This window comes from Suillus subalutaceus, assembly GCF_016647625.1.
Source record: "Suillus subalutaceus strain FC151 chromosome Unknown DFJ58scaffold_51, whole genome shotgun sequence".
NCBI lineage: Eukaryota > Fungi > Basidiomycota > Agaricomycetes > Boletales > Suillaceae > Suillus > Suillus subalutaceus.
In genome coordinates this window covers 155,047-170,789 of record NW_024540300.1, presented here as the reverse complement: position 1 = coordinate 170,789, position 15,743 = coordinate 155,047, and the positions used below count along the sequence as shown (strand labels likewise).

General features: G+C 47.3%; 3 protein-coding genes across 3 annotated transcripts; 1 reads left to right on the top strand and 2 right to left on the bottom strand.

Annotated features, from left to right (window-relative positions):
• Positions 1-1,350: 1,350 nt before the first annotated feature.
• On the bottom strand, positions 1,351-2,558 carry DFJ58DRAFT_841308 (uncharacterized protein; the record flags this gene model as incomplete). Its single annotated transcript, XM_041392698.1, has 6 exons — positions 1,351-1,526; positions 1,574-1,650; positions 1,715-1,738; positions 1,904-1,992; positions 2,047-2,234; positions 2,312-2,558. 6 exons carry the CDS (start codon positions 2,556-2,558, stop codon positions 1,351-1,353), a joined length of 801 nt encoding a protein of 266 aa, XP_041244076.1.
• Positions 2,559-3,090: 532 nt separating this feature from the next.
• On the bottom strand, positions 3,091-3,851 carry DFJ58DRAFT_727802 (uncharacterized protein; the record flags this gene model as incomplete). Its single annotated transcript, XM_041385518.1, has 2 exons — positions 3,091-3,642; positions 3,690-3,851. 2 exons carry the CDS (start codon positions 3,849-3,851, stop codon positions 3,091-3,093), a joined length of 714 nt encoding a protein of 237 aa, XP_041244075.1.
• Positions 3,852-5,212: 1,361 nt separating this feature from the next.
• DFJ58DRAFT_906148 (S-adenosyl-L-methionine-dependent methyltransferase) lies at positions 5,213-7,223 on the top strand. Its single transcript, XM_041394996.1, has 11 exons — positions 5,213-5,474; positions 5,523-5,703; positions 5,761-5,996; positions 6,046-6,060; positions 6,126-6,186; positions 6,240-6,379; positions 6,442-6,546; positions 6,605-6,701; positions 6,760-6,821; positions 6,872-6,993; positions 7,043-7,223. The coding sequence occupies exons 1-11, from the start codon at positions 5,226-5,228 to the stop codon at positions 7,122-7,124; spliced, it is 1,350 nt and encodes a 449-aa protein (XP_041244074.1). The 5' UTR covers positions 5,213-5,225; the 3' UTR covers positions 7,125-7,223.
• The last annotated feature ends 8,520 nt before the right edge of the window (positions 7,224-15,743 follow it).

Sequence of the window (15,743 nt, the reverse complement as noted above, 5' to 3'; positions counted from 1 at the left end):
TATTCAAGGCTCTGCCGTTGCATCTGAACGAGCCTTTTCGAGTGGCGGCATCACTGGGACTGCGCGCCGTAATCGTTTGTTGCCAACAACATTCGAGGCCCTTCAGCTATTGAAGAGTGGGTACCGTCAAGGCCACATTTCTGCAACGGTTCAAGCTGAGTTTGCTGCTGCTCACGAACACTATGCCATGGACGAAATTTAGCTACTCATTTACGGTTCATGTATTTCTTGCAATTTTTGTCAAATTATATGTAGCGTTCGAGCGTTCGAACGCGTTCTGAACTTGAACCGAACGCTTGTGAACGCGTTCATAAGGGTCCGGTCCAGTGTTTGCCCTCCTTGCCTGAACGTGACCAATGGTCCAGTTCGGCGTTCGCATTTAGAGGCCTAAGAACCGAACCGAACCGGACTTCGGCACCACTAATGTGAGCCCGAGAAGGCGGCGCGATGCTTGAGGTACAATTTTACATGCCTGCCTATATCCCAAGCATGCACACTCATGCATATCTATAACAATTTCCACGAGGAAGCTATGAACCTCCGTGATTTTGACTTAGTTCATGCATCTACCTCGCAATATTGAATTGATCTCTTTTGCCATATCTTATTGGCGTTATCGATCCATGTGCAAAAATAATCCCTTTTCACTTGGGCACACTATCAACCTCAAGCCTGTCTTCCGAAGAGTGTATCATGTAAAGAAAATCGGATTCAGATACTACGATACAAACTGTCGATATCTAATACTCGACATCGTACATATACAAAAATATGGAAACATTGTCAAGAGATAAATCATACATGGAAAAAATGATTCCATACTGTCAAAGAAACAAGGAGAAGCGCGTCTACAAGTCACAAAAGAACATCTGTCGAGCACATATCGATAAAAGGAAGATGTGTCCATAAGTCACAGGCAGTCCATTGTTTGCCAAGTACATACCGATAAGAGAAATACAAAGAAAAAGAAACAAATCGAGAGACAGAGAAAAGGGAACAAATTGGGAGGCATTTACAAGGTGACGAAGAAAAGAGAAGGGACTTAGGATAGATCATCGCATATGCGAGCCGCGGGCAGTGGCCTTCAACTCCAAGTCGTAGGGGACAGGAACTTGAAGGAGGCCGTTGCGTTTGCGGTTGTGTCGGGATTCTGTTGTAGGGGACATCCGATATTGAAGACTGCAGAGATAGGCTAGGCAGCGCGAAGAGATAGCTTGTGCGCGGCCGGTGGTTGCCTTCAACCTCGTGGGCAGTGAAGCTCCAGGTCGTAGGGGACAGCGAGGGAGGCCGTTGCAAGTCTTTGGGATTTGGTCGTAGGGGACCTTAGGAGTAGCGCTGTGCGTGAAGATGTCAGTCTTGAATGATTTCGATCGAGGTTCCTTGGTTGGGCGTCGCCGTCTGGTGTAGAAGCGATGGTCCAGGCGACAGCATAGAGGCGAGTCCAAGCTGCGCCATGGCAACTGCCCAACCGTCAACAAGAGCAGCTTGGTCAATGAGGAGCTCGTGATGGAGTTGTTCAAGATGATCTATATGAAATAAACAAGCGGAACAAACGTCAGCAGAAATCACTCACTGATCATAGTAGTGTGTTCCAATTGCTTGGCATGAGTACGCTTGATGCTGTCACGGACAGCGGCCAAGTGAGCCGATCTAGATTCGTGCTAACAAATGACGATGAGTGCGGTACTTGGTTTCACAATGAGAATGCACATACTTTGTGTCTGCCCGGGCGGAAATTCTGATGTTGTTTCATATCCAGGGGGTTTCAGCCGGGGGGTGACAATCTGAGGTGGGATGCTGCCGAGAGAGAGCCTCGTGGTCGTTTGAGTCAAAGCATCCACGAGAGGCTGAAATGTCAGTGGCTGCAGATGTCGTTCAGTATCTGTCCTTGAGGATGATTGACTGGAGCTGCGTCTGCTGAGAGGCTCCACTTGAGTCATCAATTGTTTTCATGCCTGGGAGTAGGTCACCACTGGAACAGTTGCTGTCGTCCTATAGAGATTCAACATTAAGTGATAAAGTTAATTAGACTGTGCGACTTCATACCTGAAGACCCACGGCTGAGAAGTCCTTCACGAAATCGTCGTTGTGGTTGATGAGGGTGGTGTCAGAATCGATTGAGAGGCGCTTGGCATTCCAATTTGGCGAAGTTGGCAGCAATGGTGTGCATAGTGTACATGTAGATGGTGAAGTGCAGTAGGAGTCATTTGCGATTTGATTCGATGAAATTGATGCTGTTAGAGAAACGTCACAAGGTTCGGTCGCAATTGGATTCAATGAAAGTGATTCTGTTGCAATAGGGAAATCGGACATTTGGTGCAGATGAGAGGTATGTTGAATTCGGCCAAGTTAAGCTTCGGAGGGAATTGGGCATCTTTACTGAGGAGTATCTGGGCGGTCTTGTGGGAAACTAGAGCTAGGACCGTGACAGATATGCAGAGTTCGGATATGACGAGGCCGGTGGTAACGTTCTCCGCTTCTTTGACGACCTTGGACAGTACGATCCACCACAGTTTCCTTGAAAAAGAACGCTCCGAGGCACCCAGCGACGGTGACATGGGCAGCACCATCGAAGATAGCGGAAATCATATTGTAAGATGAGTTGAAGTTGGCGAGTGAAGAATATAAGTCGTAAAGAAATGCACGTAAATAGAGGACGGGGAATGGGAGGGATATCTGGCGAGGCCCGTTGTATTTATACTCTGCGACGTGACCTAGGTGATAATTTGGCACTGCCACGAATACACGGACTCGATCGCGACGCGTATAGTCACGTGCCCGCAAAATCAGTTTATGTCAGCACCACCACGCAGAAAAGGGTTACATACCTTCACCTAGTTTCACCTTCATCTTGTATGTTCCAACAGGGAGGTGGAAAGGCCTGGCGGAGTCGGGAACTGGCGGGTCAGCGGCGCAGGGGGCGCTACGATCTGGTAATCGGGTTATGTAATATCCAGCAAGAGACTGATGGGTAGTTATTCATGTCGAACTTGAAGATAAAATTCTCAGCTCTGTCAGCAGTAGATAACGGTTCACTTTCTCTGCATCTAGCTCATTCCACGCTACATTACATGATGTGCAGTAATGGGTTTAGTAAATGCCAGGAACGAGGCGGTACTTGACTACCTTGGCCCAATTCTCCCACTCTGCTCTCGAAATTGACTTCACCGTCTCATCCTCGTGCCTAATCCTAAGTATGAGGCTTGCTACGACAATCATTCTCCCCGTCAGCACTACCACCGCAACCGCTTTCAATGCAGGGATATTTAAAACCCCTGAGCGTCTAACCAATGAAGACGGCGATTCGTGCAATATAAATTGACCGATGGTTAGCAGAGCGGCTCCCGCGTAGGATGGATGGCGAACGACCGCGTACGGTCCACTTGTGACAAGATGGTGCCCTTTGCGGACACTGAGCTTGAATGTGAAAAAACGACCAAGGGTGCGAAAACACCACCAGCGAATGAATCCCCCGAGGACAATGAGCGCGGTGCCGAAAAGGAAAGGAGAAGTGATAGAAACGTCTTGAACCGCTCGAAGTGAGCCAATTACCGCTTGTAACTCGCTGGGGAAGATGTTGGGATCTGTAGCGTGTGAGGCAGTGACAGCAAGTTCTGTAAGAGCAATAGCCCAGGAAATCGCCTGACAGTTTCGTTAGAGATGATCGTGGAAGACCAATGATAAGCTACCTTTGTAATTGGAAGTCCATAGTTAGCATCCTGAAGGAGAATCCACTCAATGAGGTTCTCGTGGACAATATCGTCACTCGTGGGGGTATGGGGGGGCGTGAACGCTACGTGCATCGCAATAGGGGGCGATAGAATGAGTGGTATTTTGAGAAGGGAGTCCATCTTCCTGAAGAACGCTCGACCTTCGCGAACACTTTTATTCGTGAACGCCACATCAAAGGTTGAAGCTCAGATAGTCGATCCACGCGCAATCCCAGGTGGCAGGTGCAAAGTGGGAATTTTTAGAGAGTCCAGAAGTGGAGAAGATGTGCACAAACTGATCATTACGTTGATGCTTGATTTTTTTTCCTGTAGCACGATACGGAGAACTAAATTTGAGTTCATGGTACCCTGTTATCACTCGGAACTTACTCGCAAACCCTGATAGGGTTTGACATGGGCGAGGCTTAGCCGCGGGCGAATGGTTGGGTCGGGTGGTACGGGTATGGGTACCTGCGATTGCCACTATTGGCTCACCCGCACGGGCAGGATGATCTGGATGACGAAGCTGCAGACAATCTAGATAACGAAGAAGAGGATCAATGAGGGTTCTGAAGTCCTACAGGCTACAGGACGAATGAACGGATGTAGTGATACTCCTGCTTTCAACAAGAAACATATGCCGATTTTCTGGTGGGGCGTCATTAAACTTGTGTGTACACCAAGATGAAATATTTTCTGATTGACAGGCCTAGGTGTCGTTATACTCCCAGTGTGTACACCAAGATAAATTTGCCGATATTCTAATGGACGGGTGCAGTTATACACCGAGAAAATTAGGCTGGTTTTCTGAAATATGGAATTAGTCAATGTGACTTTTCAACGAGTTGCTTCTGTCGTTGTATGAGACAATATTGAGTTGTGATAACGTACAATGAGTGCGTGAGAAGGTGAGATTGGCGATTTTAGAAACTCGAGGCCGGCTTCGAGGAATACGGTACTAGAGTTGTAAAGATGCCAAGGATGACTATAGGCTCCCACCCTGTCCACGGACAAGTCGAGTAGCGTATTATCCTGCAGGCTCAGGCGGGTCAATCTTGGAGAGATTTAGCAGGCGAACTTGAAGCACATTTGTGCCGGTCGAAGTACTGAGTAGTGCCACGTAGCCTAGTAGTCACTGTCGACTATCGAAGTCGAGGATGTCGATATCGAGCTCTATTGTTCGGGTAGCGGCTTGGCGATGGGCGCCGGCGCCGAGGGCGGTGAACGACAGGAAATCTGCTTACTGAGAAGTAATTTATTAATAGCCGCTGATGGCACTAGTACTAGCCTAGTACACTCCGCAGCGGGGATGGCCGCAACTTGATCAAGCTGAAGCGAACATGATGAGTCAGCTGCGGTCATTTCATTGCGAATACCGTCACGGAGGTCCGGATTTTGTTTGCTCAGTTGTTCGAAAGAACCGAGCTTAAGATCCGAATGACCATGAACTCTGTAAGTATATATATATCGTGACAATAAATATTATTTCCCCGTAGTATCATCACCCCTGGAAAGATGACCGACTTCAATGAACCGGAGGCTAAGCTTGAAGCTCTTTTGGATATCATCAACTCCTCCGCGCACCAAGCAATCGCAGAGTACAAGAAAACCGGACATGGCGTCCCCAGTGCTGATGCAACAACCTTCCACCCCCTCGACCTGACGACAGATACACTTGCCCTCAAAAAGGCGATCAGACTGCTCGAAGGCGCATACCATCAACTGAGCTCAATACTAGCGCCCCCCCAGCACACGGTGATGAATGTGAGTGTCGTGTGCAAATGATCTCTGCTCTGTCGTTAATTTCCTTAGTTTGTTTTCAATTACAACTGGGCGTGCACAGGCGTTGCCTTCCGAGCGCGTCTTGCAGATGTTCTGGACCAACATCCGGAAGGCCTTAGCGTGGATAAGCTGGCTGAAGCGGTCAACCTCGACAAGGTCAAGACTGCACGCGTCTTACGAGCTTTGACCCTCATGGGCTGCTTTAAAGAAGGTTATATTCATATTGTTGGTTGAGGATTGTCTCTGAAACAGGTTGTGCGTCAAACAGTCGAGCGAGACATTTTCGCAAACAACCGACTATCTCTCATACTCAAGTCAGCAAACAACGTTGGGTGTTATGCGCAACTTCATAGCCAGGATACTTCGAAATCTGCCGGAGTTGTGTATGAAACTATGATCGACGAAGAATTTTCAAGATCGCATGAGATCGACAAAGCACCCCGGGTATTTGCCTTCAGAAAGGAGGGCATGAAGGATCGCTACTACGAAGCGATGGAGAATGACGTGAGTTTTCGTCATCACACTACCCCTTCGGTACCTTGACACATTTTAGGAAGAGAAACGTGATGTGTGTATAGAGCGATCCTTCAAGCTTCAGACCTCGAGTGACGACTCACATGACACTATTTATAGGCGTTTCACAAAGCCATGCTTGGCCAGAGTGAGGTGTTGGGCGCTTCTGCAGTGCTACACCGTAAGCCATCGCAATTTTCGAATCATTAACATGTCTGAGAGGCAGGTTGTAAGACTATCCTTGGAACGATATATCGTCTGTGGTGGATGTCGGATCTGGCATTGGAACATTTTCCACTCCTCTGGCGAAAATGTTCCCTCACCTTAGAATAACCAATCAGGATCTCCCGAATGTCATGGCACAAGCACAAAATGTGAGTTCAGATATCCAGTACACATAGGTATTCCAGCGGGCACATCGTTGATATCTGATTAGGCATGGGAGAAGAATGCTCCTGAGACATTGCTTGACGGCCGCGTGGAGTTCATCCCAATTAATTTTCTCGAGGACGCACCTGTTGTTGGGAAAGATGTCTACTATGTAGGAGCCTAATTTCCTTTCCATTCGTCACCGGTAAATCGAACATCTCATTATGTAGTTGAGGCACATCCTCCACAATTGGCCGGACGCTGAGGCAACGTCGATCCTCCGTAACATTCGCAAGGCAATGGGACCAAACAGCCGAGTGCTAATCCGTGAGTGCTATCTGCGGTTCAATGTGATATTCACTCCAAAATCATTATCTCGTGCTAGACGATTGCGTGATGTTTCACACATTGCAAGGACCTGGTGTAGGAACTAAAGGATCGAGCGTTGTGAGTCTCGGAATGCAGCCTGACGTATTTCTGAATTCATGATCCCCAAGGCCCCTGAACCCATGTTGCCGAACTTCGGGGCAGGCAGTCACAACACGTACCAAACAGACCTGACTATGTGGTTCGCTTTCAATAGCAAGGAACGAACCTTGGAAGAGCTGGAGATCATTGGGCAAGTTCCTTATAGAACTATTCGATGATCGACTAATGATGGTGGACAGGGCCGCCGCTGGTCTAGCACTCACCCAGGTTTATGATCTTGTAGATACAATGCTCATAGAGTTCAGGATCGCTCAGAGCTGATTATAACAGCAAGATCTCCAAGTACATGGCCGGCCGTGGATTTTTAGCGCTATCATAACAGTCGCCGAGATACTATGTATAACTTTCTTGTATGCTACTATAGAAATTATGTTCTATCAGGAATATAAAATGGCAACTTTTAGTTCGAGAATATAACGGTTAAGGTTTCGATATGAATCACAGTCGTTGGTCCGTCGGATGTCGTGCTATTCTCAATCTGTATTGGTATGTCCTGAGAGAGGTCTAGGCTGAGAGCTCTCAGTGAGAATATTTGATATTAGCTCAGCTCTTGCTGTAATATCCATCAAGATATGAACAAATGGTTCACTTTTCCTGCAGCCGGACGGCACGCATTCCACAACATTACACGCCACATCACATGGCGTGCAATGGGAAGATGTGCACAAACCGATCATTACGTTGATGCGGCTTGATTTTTTCCCCTGTAGTACGACACGGAGAACTAAATTTGAGTTCATGGTACCCTGTCACTATCACTCGGCGATCCCTGATAGGGACACAGGCGAGGCTTACCCGGGTACCCACGCGGTCGAATCGTGGGTTGGGTGGTACGAGTACGGGTACGGGTACCTGTGATTGGCTGACCCGTACAGGCAGGTCGACCTGGATGTCGAAGTAGAGAAACAAATGAATATGGAGAGGGTCGGGTAGCATGGACCTATTGAGACTGAGTTGACGACTGCTTCTATACGTGGTTCAGGCTTACAATTTATTACCTGCTTCGGATGCACCTGCCACGTTCTCCATACATAGTGCAAGAAACGCGCCACAAAATCGACGTTCCTGTTTGGAATGTGCATTGCGTCACAACAGTGATTATTGTTGAACTTTATTTACATACGTACCAGATACTGACGAGGCTCCTGTAAGCAAGTGACGTGGATTAATTCACCAGATACAGCTTTCGAAGCAATGGGCATGGGTTCCCATCTACTAGTAGCGCCAAAGCTGAGTTAAAGATGGTCACTTTTTTTCGCATCAGATTGAGTCCTTTGGGGCCGTATACCCTATGTTGGACATGGTTCGTCATTTGCATCTTTTCCTTCACGTGCGTGTGGTTTGGTATAGGGCTATGGTGCTTGGATGAGTCGGACACATACTCCCCGCGCTATCTGGTGGGACGGCGCAAGTAAGCACAAAAGGAAGACTGCAACAAAAAGGTTAGTAGGGTGGATGTGATTTAGTGGAACTTGCGGGTGGGGTGTCTTGCGCGGTGTGTTCTACTGCGTCTCGATTCAATTTGAGTGTTCTACTAATCCTTCTGGGGTGTCGTCAGTGTCGCATTTGGGTGTGGCTCTCCTTTCGTCGTGGAGTATGGTGGTGTTGTACAGGGGTTTGAGTGGGGTGTTGATATGTGCGTGTCGGGCTATGTGCGGTTTGGTAGTATATTGACTTAAAGTTTACAGCTTACCAAAGGTTGTCTTGAGGCGTCCGGATGGCCACATTTAGTAGTGCCGCGGCCCAGCTATGGCCGACTCAGGCTCGGCATTTGCCGGACAGCCAGCAGTTCGGCCAAACAGGTGAGCCAAGTCAATGGTGAGCCATTCGGATTGGTTTGCAACGTTAGTCAGCCACGCAAGCTGGCTAAGAACCAAGAATGTACAAACAGTGGCTTACAGTGGCTTAAGTCAGCTCCAGCCAATAGCGCTAACAGCAGCCAACTCATAAAGTGTATGAAAACCTTTTCTTATTCCCTCAGGCCCTGGGACTCCATACTCTGGTGTTGATTAGATCATTGTGTACTATGAATAAAGTCCCCATTTGAGTCGACGGAAGATTTAGACTGGGAGATATCCTGGGATCTGGTTCATATGGTGTGTAACTATGTTGTTCTATGTTGATTCAGATTTAACATATGGATCTCATTTAGCTGATGTGTACCATGCACAAAACATCATAAATAATGATGTAGTTGCCATCAAGCTGGAACCTATCATTGACCATTCATCTTCTTTGCAGCATGAATACCACATCTTAAAACAACTTGAGGGCGGAGTTGGCATACCCCATGCACTTTGGTTTGTGTTAAGACCGCACTCAAGGGGTATTGGATCCGAAGGGCTTGGCCTCAGCTCGTGCGCTGTGCCCCTTACCCAAGTACGTGCCCTTAATTTCAGAATGAAGTCTGGATGGAATCCGACGAAGTCCAAAGGACTTCCAGAGACTGGCTACTCTGGTGGAGTGCTGAAGGACTTCCCATGGTAAGCTTCTTAGATGGAAACACATAGAGGAGGGACTGTGTGATGTTGTGTCATATACCATATTCCCGGGTACAGATCTGAAGATCTGGATCTCAGATCCGATCCAGATCCGATGGACATATCCGTCGTCCGGTCCACAGATCTGATCTGATCCTTATTTCATGTCCTGTTCATATAACTCTAACTATCGTTCATCTCCTTTCGGCATTCCTGTACACCGGTATACCGGTTATCCTTTACTTCCGTTATGCTTACTGATCCGCTACACTTACTGATCCGCTTTAGCTTATACTTCATTCCCCGGTTATGATTCATTATCCATCCGACTTACTGATATGCTGTACACATACTTTGCTTATACTTCGTACATAGCCTCGTGCCTTTGCTTATTGATCATTCCGTTAGTTATCCATAGTATATAAACCCTTGTACGTGCGCTGTAGTAGATCAGTTCGAATATCATCTAAGATTGCACTCATTCTGTCTGGACTCTAAGTCCCTCCGTTATCCGTCCGGACTCGAGTATGATACTCTTGTCAAACTCTGAGACTTAAGATTGATTCCTATAGTCTATATATCTGCCTCTGTCTTCGGACAGTCCTCACCTGTTAGTTTCTAGTTCGGATCTGATCCAGATTAGCCGTTACTATATACGTTCGATATCCGGAAGCCCTAACGGATCTGTTACGAGACTTATCCGTCTCAATAGACGCGATACTCTAACACTCTGAAATAAGGGGCAAGACTCGGGAAAGGGGCACAGCGCACGAGCTGAGGCTGAAGCCCTTCGGATCCGATACTACTTGAGTACGGTGAAGGATCTTCAACTCAGCTGAGGGTGCAGCTGATATAATTGTTGAAGGGAGGAAAATATGAGTGCGATATGTTCGTCCCTTAGGGGAAGCGGAGAAAGCAAATATCCACTGGTCAACTCTAGGGGGAATGCGCAAAGCACGTGATAAGGCGAAAGCGCGGGAACAAAGGCGCTATAGGCGCGCGAAGCGCGGGAAGGTCGCGCGTCGAAAAGCGGAACTGGGTGAAAGCGGTATGCGAGCGATAGTGAGATGTTAAGATGTGTACTGAGATGCTGATAAGACAACTGATGCGGATATGGCCACTAGAGCTAACTGCTACTAGGGCTTGCGATGATTCATTCAAAACATAATAAAAACTCGGAGATGGTGACTGTCTATGATGATGGTGGTCCCTGGTAATGTGTGTTGTGTAAAGTAAAAAATGTGTAATGAAAAATGTGTACCAAGTGAAAATAAACATGGTACGATGTTGAAATAAATGATAAATGGAGAAATGCATACCTGGGAACTTGGTTGAACATGGGAAAACACAGTGGGAAGTCAGGCGCCCTATAGCGCTTAGGCGCAGGAAAATTCGCCTAAAGCGCACGCAAGTCGCGCAAGTGTCGCCTATGTCGCGGAAGTGTCGCCTAAGTCGCGGAAGTGTCGCCTAAGTCGCGCGCGTCGCACGAACGTCGCGTTTATCGCGCTAGTGTCGCGTTGCATGCATAGTATTGTAGACTCGACCTACAGTGCAATATATGCCATTGTGAGGCTACTCAGGATCGAGTCTCTACAATGGTGTAGAGACTCGATCCTGGGTAGCCTCACAATGACACATATTGCAACATAGGTCGAGTCTACAGTATCATGCATGTACAGTGGCTCAAAAAACTGTCCGCATGTTTTGACATTTTTCACTATCTATGATATTGTGTGAGAATCAACAAATTCCTCAAGGACATACTTATACCACATTGTAGTATGGCTTCAGGGCTTTTATTTGAGCCCTACACCGTGGGAATCGGCGGAGATATGGTGGAGATATAAGGCTTATAAAATGATGACTCATGTGGACAGTTTTTTGAGTGTATATTAAAACTATATAAATCATTATTTATGACACCATAAAAATCATGCCACTATTATATAAATTATAAAGTGGTGTCATTATGTTATTTTATGACTATATCTAACTATATAAACCAGAATATCTCATGTATCATAGTCATAATCACCATGAAAGCCATCTCCTCTGCTCAAAGAGATAATATCCTCTCTCTGTCTTATGCTGGCCTCTCTGCTCGCCAAATTTCCTCTAGAACTGGAATATGCAAGTCCACTGTGGCCAAGTTCATCAAAGAAAGCCACCCAGACAAGGAAAACTCTTGTGGAGGACGTCCATCCAAGCTTACCTCTACTGACAAAAGGGCTATTATCCAACATATCACTACAGGAAAGGCTGATAATGCTGTCCAAGCCACCCATTATATCAATTCCACCATCACTACCCCTGTCTCTTCACAAACTGTGAGGAATGTTCTCAAGGCAGCTCATCTCAAGGCAGTAACAAAGAAGAAAAAGCCTCTTCTCTCCATCAAACATAGGCAGAGAAGACTAGCCTTTGCCTTAGCTCATCAACACTGGACTGTAGAGGACTGGAAGCATGTTATATGGTCAGATGAGACCAAAATCAATAGGATTGGGTCAGATGGGAAGGTGTATGTATGGAAAAAGAAGGGAGATGGCCTAACAGACAGAGAGGTTAATGGGACTGTCAAGTTTGGAGGAGGTTCTTTAATGGTATGGGGCTGTATGGGATGGAATGGTGTGGGAATGCTTGCTGAGGTTGAGGGGAAGATGAATGCTGAGCAGTATGTGGACATTTTAAATGACCACTTGCTGCCTAGCTTGGCAGAATCAGGGATTGATGAAGAAGATATCATTTTCCAACAGGATAATGATCCCAAGCACACATCCAGAAGAGCTAGGGAATGGTTTGAAGAACATAACATCAATGTTCTTGACTGGCCAGCACAGTCTCCTGATGTCAATGTCATTGAACATCTCTGGGGAACACTCAAGAAAAAGCTTCAAGCCTATGAAAACCCCCCTAAAGGAGTATGGGAGCTTTGGGAGAGAGTAGCAGTGGAATGGGGGAAGATCACAGCTGAGGATTGCCAGAAATTAATTGAGAGTATGCCTAGAAGGATAGAGGCAGTAATTAAAGCCAAGGGAGGTCATACAAAATACTAGAATACCTGGTTATTACTGTAAAATACTTGAGTCAAAAAACTGTCCGCATGAGTCACCATTTTGTGAGCCTTGTATCTCCACCATATCTCCACCGATTCCCACGGTGTAGGGCTCAAATGAAAGCCCTGAAGCCATACTACAATGTGGTATAAGCATGTTTTTGAGGCATTTGTTTGTTCTCACACAATATTATAGATAGTGAAAAATGCCAAAACATATGGACGGTTTTTTGAGCCACTGTAACACGACACTTGCGCGATAAACGCGACGTTCGCGACTTAGGCGACACTTCCGCGACATAGGCGACACTTGCGCGACTTGCGTGCGCTTTAGGCGAATTTTCCTGCGCCTAAGCGCTATAGGGCGCCTGACTTCCCACTGTGTTTTCCCATGTTCAACCAAGTTCCCAGGTATGCATTTCTCCATTTATCATTTATTTCAACATCGTACCATGTTTATTTTCACTTGGTACACATTTTTCATTACACATTTTTTACTTTACACAACACACATTACCAGGGACCACCATCATCATAGACAGTCACCATCTCCGAGTTTTTATTATGTTTTGAATGAATCATCGCAAGCCCTAGTAGCAGTTAGCTCTAGTGGCCATATCCGCATCAGTTGTCTTATCAGCATCTCAGTACACATCTTAACATCTCACTATCGCTCGCATACCGCTTTCACCCAGTTCCGCTTTTCGACGCGCGACCTTCCCGCGCTTCGCGCGCCTATAGCGCCTTTGTTCCCGTGCTTTCGCCTTATCACGCGCTTTGCGCATTCCCCCTAGAGTTGACCAGTGGATATTTGCTTTCTCCGCTTCCCCTAAGGGACGAACATATCGCACTCATATTTTCCTCCCTTCAACAATTATATCAGCTGCACCCTCAGCTGAGTTGAAGATCCTTCAACGGTCTTAACACGTTGACTATTTAGCTGTGAGGCTCGAAGACAATGGCACAATAGAGAAGAGTGTGTTCAAACAATGAAGACAGTTTCAAAGTATGAATTCTGGGGGTTCAAACAACACTAGTGTAACTCTACAACTAAGGACAGTATTTAAGGTCGGGGTATGTCCGACACTGGGCAAACATGGGAGAATGAAGTATAAGTACGAGGTCGGGTAACAGAGTGCTCAGCCGAGTGAGACAATGAGTGATCAGGGGGAATGATAAGTAAATGAGTGTAGTTAGGAGCATGACAGAAACAAGATGAGATAAATGCGGCAGATATTGGACGGGGGCTGTTGGACAGCGCCACCGTTACATCTCCCCCTCCAGGGAGAGCTCCATCTCCCTTCAACTTTTCCGGACGAGACATCAGTCCATCGCATCCATGTTTTCTTCGGCTGGAGTACTGGTAGTGGAGGACTCGGCAACTGTGTTCGCCACCTCAGGGTTAGTCGCTTTTCTGATCCTACCCAACCCCTTTTGCTGAGCTTCTGGTCCTGCTTCCGACCATAGTTCTTTTCCTTCCTCTGCCCCACATGTCTGGCGTCCATCCTCTCGTGCTGGTTGGACACGCTGAGGGCAGTATGCCACACCATTTTCTCGACCTGCGCCATGCGCGAAGAGGAGAGGGTAATCTCGACGTCATCCTCCTCGCCAATGATATCTGAGAGCACCAAGGCAGCGCCAGCGCTAACGACAATGCCGTTCTCGTCAACATAGGACACCGTGGAGGCCAGACCCTCGCTGTTGAAGGCATGTGCGAAGAAGTCGTAGCCCAGAGGGCTAGGGGGACAAGTGTCCAGGGTTTTGTTGTGTAGGGCATAGGAGTAGGCAACAAATAGTTTCAACTGGTCATGAGTGATCAGGTGAGAGTCCTCATTGTTCTCGGGATTTCCAACCAGCACATCTCACCCGTGGGCGCAGAAGTAGAGGAGCTGCGTGTCACTGGTGGTAATGGTCATGGCAAACAGGTGACAGGGGTTGGACAATGATGATGATGATGATGATGATGATGATGATGATGATGATGAACAGGATAACGTGGGTGAGGTTGGACGAGCAGATTCGGTAGAGAGTAGGTTGGGAGGGCAGGTTGGAGGAACGGGCGGGGTACTTATACCATTAGATCCTCCTAACGACACGACCCCAACATAATATTCCGGGTCATCTCGGGGAGGCATTCCTTGCCCATCTGTCAACTCAGATATGTTAGTGAAACCGAGTAAGTCCAGGTACTCACCTAAGGCATCCAAATGGGACACCTGATCATAGGTTAGCCAGGTCACATCTCCAGACTGCCATTCCACTTCGAAGACAGCATCCTCCCGAGGTCCACTGTGGGATAGGATGCGGTTCACCTGCCATTCAGGCTCGTGTTCTCCCTCGAACTCAAACAGCTGATTGTCCATCCGTCCAGGGAACAATCTATCATCATTTGGGAGATGAATCCATAAAAGTGATGAGTGGAAGACGGGATGGATGCCCTATTGGCGAAGTCTGCTGGGTAAGTCAACCAAAAATGAATTGTTACCATAGTCCTAAGTCCTTTAGCAAGTGGTAAGGTCCCATGAATTTTGGAGTGAGCTTGCATGCGAGTCCCTTAGGCAGGGAGAGGTTCTTTGTTGATATGTATGCCAGGTCATTCTCCTTGAACGGGCAGGGTTGGCGTTTCCTGTTAGCATTTTGCGTTTGTTTCACACGCACCTGCAGCATCGAATTGTGTGCTGCCATCGTGGCTTGCTTCCTCTTCTGCAAGTACACCCTTACACTTGGATATTCGTCCTTAGTGGGGTTGTTCCACACCATTGCTCTTGGGGTGCGGCTGGTGTTAGCCTCAAAGGGTGAGAGAGAGGTAGAGTCTGAACTAGCCGTATTTATGGCAAACTCAATAGCCGGTAAGCGCACCACCCAGTCTGTTTAGTTGGGGCTAATGACAGACCTCAGCAGCTGAACCATCGTTCTGTTGGCCCTCTCAGTGGCTCCATCCGACTCCAGGTGATACGCACTCGACATGTGCTGCTTTACACCGAGCAATCTGTTAAGGTCCGTCCAGAATGCGCTTGTGAAGACCACGTCCCTATCACTAATGATTGATCTAGGGAGCCCATGGTATTTGTATACCTCGTCAAACACTAATTCAGCCACTTCGCAGGCATTGTAGTTCACTCTGCTGGGCACAAGGTGAACCATAGAGGTGAGTCGGTCTATTATGACTGTTATTGTGTCATATTCACCATCTCTGTCCTTCAACATCGGTAGCAGTCCCACAAAATCTATCCCTATGGATTCCCAAGGCCTGGTAGGCACCGGTAGTGGGTGTAGCAGCCCATAAGGCTTTTGATTGGTGGGCTTCATTCTCTTGCAGGTTACACAGCTCGCACAGTATGCGTTCAC

Coding starts and splice junctions, on each gene's coding strand:
- DFJ58DRAFT_906148 (XM_041394996.1), top strand. CDS start 5,226: ATGACCGACTTCAATGAACCGGAGGCTAAGCTTGAAGCTCTTTTGGAT. Junction 6,547..6,604: donor TTGGGAAAGATGTCTACTAT/GTAGGAGCCTAA, acceptor CTCATTATGTAG/TTGAGGCACATCCTCCACAA. Junction 6,822..6,871: donor GAACTAAAGGATCGAGCGTT/GTGAGTCTCGGA, acceptor ATGATCCCCAAG/GCCCCTGAACCCATGTTGCC.